This window comes from Schistosoma mansoni, chromosome W (genome assembly GCF_000237925.1).
Source record: "Schistosoma mansoni strain Puerto Rico chromosome W, complete genome".
NCBI classification, from domain to species: domain Eukaryota; kingdom Metazoa; phylum Platyhelminthes; class Trematoda; order Strigeidida; family Schistosomatidae; genus Schistosoma; species Schistosoma mansoni.
In genome coordinates, this window is record NC_031502.1 from 39040143 (window position 1) to 39046142 (window position 6000).

A 6000-nucleotide genomic window follows, 5' to 3' on the forward strand; every position below is an offset into this window, starting at 1 on the left:
TTATCACTTCCCGGTTGCCCACACCGTGGAAGGATTCTTCTAGAGGTACCTGAAAAGGAAATTGTGTTAGAAGTGGTCTTAATGACCTGAGAGCGTGACCGCAGTGCCCAAGGGACAACTGCTTGAGGTCGGTCACACACGACATTTTTGTGGGTAGTTTTTGTGTTAGCTCCGTTCTTCAAAAAAACCTTACCGCCGGAGACGGATATCCGTGGGATAAGGCGAGGTGTGCATTTTTAGGGTCGACCTTTTCTAACCCCACCCCTCCTTGTGGGAAGGCAGCATCGCTGTCATGCTGGTTGTCTGAAGGAAACACCTTACTGCCGTCACACCTCTGTACAGTCAGCAGTACGACTTCGCCTTCGGACCTTGGGTTTGCTGCTTTTAGTCTCACCGCTCTTCAACCGACCTGTCTGGCATGGTAGGACCTCGAGGAACGATTGTTCCAGCCAGCATAACTCGATTGCTTCATCACGATAGGCAAGCCCGACCACCACGTCAAGGTAGCAGCAACGATCGGGATGATGCACAGAAAAATCGCAATTATTATAATTGCACCTTATTATCCATAAACTCAACTTTTTCTTTAATAAGGACAACATTAAGAGAAGGTATCACACTAATTGCAGTCATCACATACCACTAAGTAGTCCAAACGAGTAAATAAGGTCTATTCTTGTTAACATAATTCGAATTGGTAATGTAAGGTGTAAAAAATTGTAGCTTCATAGATCCTTAACTAAACGATGTCTGAACATGAATGATAAATGTATAGGCACAAAGTTCTGTTAAAAGCATACTTCATACAACTAAAAGTTAGGAACTATATATAAGGAAGCATGTAGCAAACTAACTTCCCAGAAATAATCGTTACATTATTAAAGAAATACTGATAAATTAAGGTATGGATGGATTATTGAAACACAGCATTCGATCAGCACTAAGAAGGACTTGACACGCATGACATTGATCACCACCCAGTGATCAATCAATTATGATTACATCTCAGTCCTACAGGAGGTCGGTCACGACCCGAATAGCTCAGTGGTAACGTCTCTGACTGTGAGGCTGAGTGACAGGGGATCGAATCTGTCAGGGAGCACCAGTTCCCTCAAGATTACAGGTACACTTTACTGACGAGTGCCAAGTAGCACGAAACCCGAGTCCAGGGTTTCCTGTTGACCACCTCCAACCACCATCTTATTATTGAAACACATTTTAACAATAGGCAAAATCAAATAAAAATACCATCTAGGAACTTAGATTATGAATGATTAGACGAAATACACAAAATCACACAACTTAAGCATTGAACACAATCATTGGTGAGTTACTGTTTTACTTGTAATGCTCTTGACTTTAAAAGTCACTGTTTCCCTCTAGGACGCTGAGAAAAATACACTGACGTTAAGTACTAGTGAGTACACTGTTATTAGTGAATGAAGTGGTATTACGGTACATTTTCTATATTTTTGCGATCATTTTCACCTAGAACAATTGGTGATTCAGTGACTCTGTGTGATCGAATCAGCTACAAGATATAAAGGACCTCAGCTTGATCATCTTGCAATGTATATGTAATGAAGAACCTGGAACTAGATGTCTAGTGCTTCACACTTTTCAAAAGATTTACCATTAATATTATTTTTGTGAAGAAAATTATTTTTGAACCAAACAAAACACCCTACACAACCACTTAATAGTCAAATACGCATGGACTTTTTTAATTGAATTATGTATCTTCTTTTTTGCTTATATTCTATTATCCTTTTTCGGAATTGTTGTTAACTGGATAATGGAACTATTTCCAAGGTTATACTTTGATCCTCTTAATCAGCAGGAGATGGAAAGATTTAAGATTAGAAACCATAATCTTTACTTTACAATAATAAATTATAACGTCATTCAAAGACCTCAGAATGAGACTAGCCCCCAAATGCCCTGGTACGGCCGAGAGTAGGGAGAACCCGCTCTCCCTCTCCAAATGCTCTCACACGGTCACGTGTATATAACCTCTGCCAAGGAAGTCCTACTCACTGCCTTTTTGTGGAATTACTGTTGTTTACGAAATCGAGAGGACGAAAAGCGAATGCCCGGAGCTTTAACCGGGATGGTGGACACGGAAAGTCCACCTAGGGGCAGTATCGTAGCCCTCACACATCAAATGAAATTTGCGTAGCGAATATGTCTCTGGTGCCTCTTTGTACCAATATTCATGTGTTTCAATAAATAAATAAGAATGAGACTAGGAGTTTTGTGATATCGCTATATTCCAGTGAATTTTTCTTGTCTAAAGCTGTATACTAGTTTTCATAAGCTTTAAATCCGCCCAAAATTCCACACAAATACTACAAAACAGTTTTTATCATTGACCAACATTAACTGGAGTAACCAGATAGCTGTTTAATTTTAGGTTTACGAGTCTACAGTAATGTATACCTGAGGTTAGAAAGAAATTTAAATTACATGGTCTTTCGATTTGGCGGCGAACATTCCAACTTTAGATTACAACGAGAATCCGTTTCAAAATTCAACCAATTCACAATATAGTGCAATCATCATGCTAAATAAAAAGGGAGTCAAGGACGGTGATGAACATTAAATAAATCAACTCAGTCTTCTTATTAGCACAAATCCTCATACATTAGAGTTAATAAAATGTTTGATTACGAATTTCAAAAGAACATCATGTAATATACAATGAAATTATGTACAAAAATTACTTTGTAGTAGTGTAGTTTTGCGCTGTCAAGAATTTGTTTCTGTGGTGTCGATTCATCAGCACATTCTGGAGGTAATTCAACTTGACCTAAAATCCGAATTAAAAAGGGCAAAGATAGACACAAAATTGCTGTGATTAGGTTCTAATCGATATAAAAAGTAGCAAAATGGGAAACTCAGGTACAAAGGAAATAATAGTAGTTAAAGAGCAGTCTCAGTGTGCTACAGAACTACATACAATATTTAGAGTTATTTCATGTCTACTAAGGAGAACTAACGCTTACATCGTTAGAACTAAACACTTTCATCATCGAAGGATTCTGAGATCCAAAACTAGTCATGTGACTAGCATATTACTAATGAGCCAGTGAATCGAAATCCGCTAATAAGAATTTTCCTACACTCATAGAATTTAAATAGACAACAATTCGTCAGTGTTACTAGTTAGCCATACGGATCGCAGTACCTTCACAGGACTTTAATAATTCTATTTTAAATGCATATAAATAAAATCCATGAGATTTGCTTAAGACTAATCTAAGAACTTAATATTAAAGGTCTCTTTAATGAACAGGTTGAAAGTGGGATTCCATAATGCAGTGTATCATTCTTGTGGATTGAAATGCATCCATAGATATTAAATAAACTAGTGTTATTTGTGGTAATGATTTACTGAATGAGGCAAAAATTGTGTGAATTAACAACTTCAACTTAATCCTCATTGATAGATAGAACGCCAAATAATGCACCAATTTTCCATTTATTGACAAGTTTAGAACAAGAGTTAACTCTCTTTGGTTTATTTGGATTATATGAGTGAAATCCCAGTTGCAATCACAGGTTATATTTATAACATTAATGATACATAATGTATTCAGGAGAATAGAGCACCACAGAACATTAAATAACCGTGATGTCTTAACAGTTCAGGTTGATTAGAAGACCAACAGGTGCAAAATCAACATTTAAAAAGTTTATATAGAAAAGGAAACCAATGAAATAACTTGAAATCAATGGAAGGAATAAGTATGACCAAAAGATTCTATTAGTTTTTCTGAGATACGGCAATAGTTTAGGATAACCTGAATGATTAATATACAAACAAGCTAGAAGGAAAATATCTGAATGAATAACCATCAAAAATTTTACATTACATTTATTTTTCTAACAGTGGAAAAAGTGAACTATTACGAAAATTATTATTATTAGGTACGTTTGGCTAGGCTATATCAAAGTCAAATGAAGGTGAGGAGTGAAGGTACTTGAAATCAAATATGATGACTTGATATTTATTTCAAACCAAAAGCTAAACAAGTAAGTTTGGAAGGTTATCAAAACTCTAGTCTTATCAATACAAATGCAGCTAAACTAATGAAATAAAGACATTTTACTAAGATTTCTCGTGCTAGGACAAACAGCGAATGTAAAAGGATATAGAATAATCCAGAAGAATCCACAAAGATTGATAAGAGATAGCAGCAATACATTGGAGCAGAGCAAACAACTGCGAAATACTTCACGATAAAATAATTAACACTAATTAGTCTTCAGGTTACCTTTAAAAAATTGGAACGTCCAGCTATAAGGGAATTCAAAGTACTGAATAAGAAATTCAAGGCACCAACTTACGTAAACAAATCAAAAACCGAAAAGGTTTATGATCAACAACATGTTCAAACAACAAATAAATCCCACTGACGAGTGAATAAAGCATATTTAACTAGGAAATTTAAATAGATCTACTTAAAAGAATTACTACGAAATAAGCTAAGATTCAATATAGTTTGGAAGTATTTCGAGTAACATTCTTTTTGGAGACATGAGTAACAACTCCAATGGAATAGTTAAGCCAAGCTAAATATTTTGTAAGTTGAGTTTAGAAATATGTACACAATAATACCACGTACAACTGTGAACATCATAGTTAAACTGTAAAAGTTCTATGATAAAAGATTAGATATTCAAAATGATGAAACTTAATGGTGAAGAAATATTTAAATAAGTAAACAAAAATAAAAACTACACGTTAATATACCTAATTCTATCCCAATAACTTCGTGAACCAGAGCTTCAAATGTCATTGGAACCAAAAGAGGCGTTACGTAGTCCAGATCTATGGGATCAAATAGAAATAAAACCTAAAATCAGATAATCTTAGCAACAAAAAAGATTTGTGCATGAACTGTGGATTAAACTATCAGAAGAGTAGAGTAATAATATTTTACACTACGTAAATAGCAATAAATTATGCAACATCAGGCCTATATATTCTCTCAGAGTACCTTTATTTCGATAATACTGAGGTTAAATTTATTTAATTCGATTCTTAAAAGTGTGTTTAATATAACAATGATGTAATCCTTTTATAACCTATTTGTTTTCATTGACTATTGAACAAAGCAAAAAAAGTGTCCCATAGTAACAATCAGACATGTTTTACGAATTATATCATTAATGTACAACAGTTAAGTCAATATTAGATAATCTACTGAATTTTGGGTCAAATTGTGAAGACAATGCCCATGATTTACCATATAACCGATAAAGATTTTCAGTAGCAAAGCAGTAGTTCATCGACTGAAGCTTCTAAACTTCAACGCAATAGCTCAAAGCATCATCACATTCACTTTTCGATTAATTCCGCTAAAAAAAGTGAGATTTCAGACTAGAATAGAAACTAGTACCTACTACCAATCAGATGAATAATATTAAAGCTTGAAGTGATAGATATTAGGATACAGTATCATTGCAAACACTAAAAAATGTAATACATATTGATCAAATAGTTAAACTTATACACGACGAAATGGAAGCTGCATATGAGAATACCAGCCATTACCTTTAATCAACATTATATGGCTAAGCAGAGATGGATAGTGGCTAGCAGTGGAATCCAGGACGCGCGTTTCGTCCTATTTGGGACTCGTCAGCTGGATGTACCTGCATCTCAGAGTTGATGTTCACTCCGGGACTCGAACCCAGTACCCTCGCTTCAAACGCCATCGCGTTATCCACTCGGCCACTGAGTCCTGATAGCCACTTGCTTGTGCGATGGGGTGAAGTTTAAATTCATTTAGTATTGCTTATTTGAATCTTCCCATCGATGTGTTAGGACTGCAACTGGTCAGTCTCTATTTGGCATATGTGCATACTGTGCGTATTGCCTCGATATAGCCTCAATTCACAAGCATGTTAAGCAGAGATGGATAGTGGCTAGCAGTGGAATCCAGGACGCGCGTTTCGTCCTATTTGGGACTCGTCAGCTGGATGTACCTGCAT

The 6000-nt window shown here is 35.7% G+C and overlaps 1 protein-coding gene and 1 non-coding gene across 2 annotated transcripts in view; both read right to left on the reverse strand.

The window, feature by feature from the left end:
• Smp_024000 (putative vacuolar protein sorting (vps33)) overlaps window positions 1-6000 on the reverse strand; it is a gene marked incomplete at its 5' end in the record, with an annotated part of 40005 nt that overhangs the window by 24893 nt on the left and 9112 nt on the right. Inside the window, 2 exons of the mRNA XM_018789644.1 lie at window positions 2724-2809; window positions 4757-4834. Coding sequence (XP_018655066.1) covers window positions 2724-2809; window positions 4757-4834 — 164 coding nt within the window. The remainder of the gene's footprint in view (window positions 1-2723; window positions 2810-4756; window positions 4835-6000) is intronic.
• Window positions 5682-5747, reverse strand: Smp_tRNA_00282_Gln_TTG.1.1. Its single transcript has one exon. It is a non-coding gene (tRNA).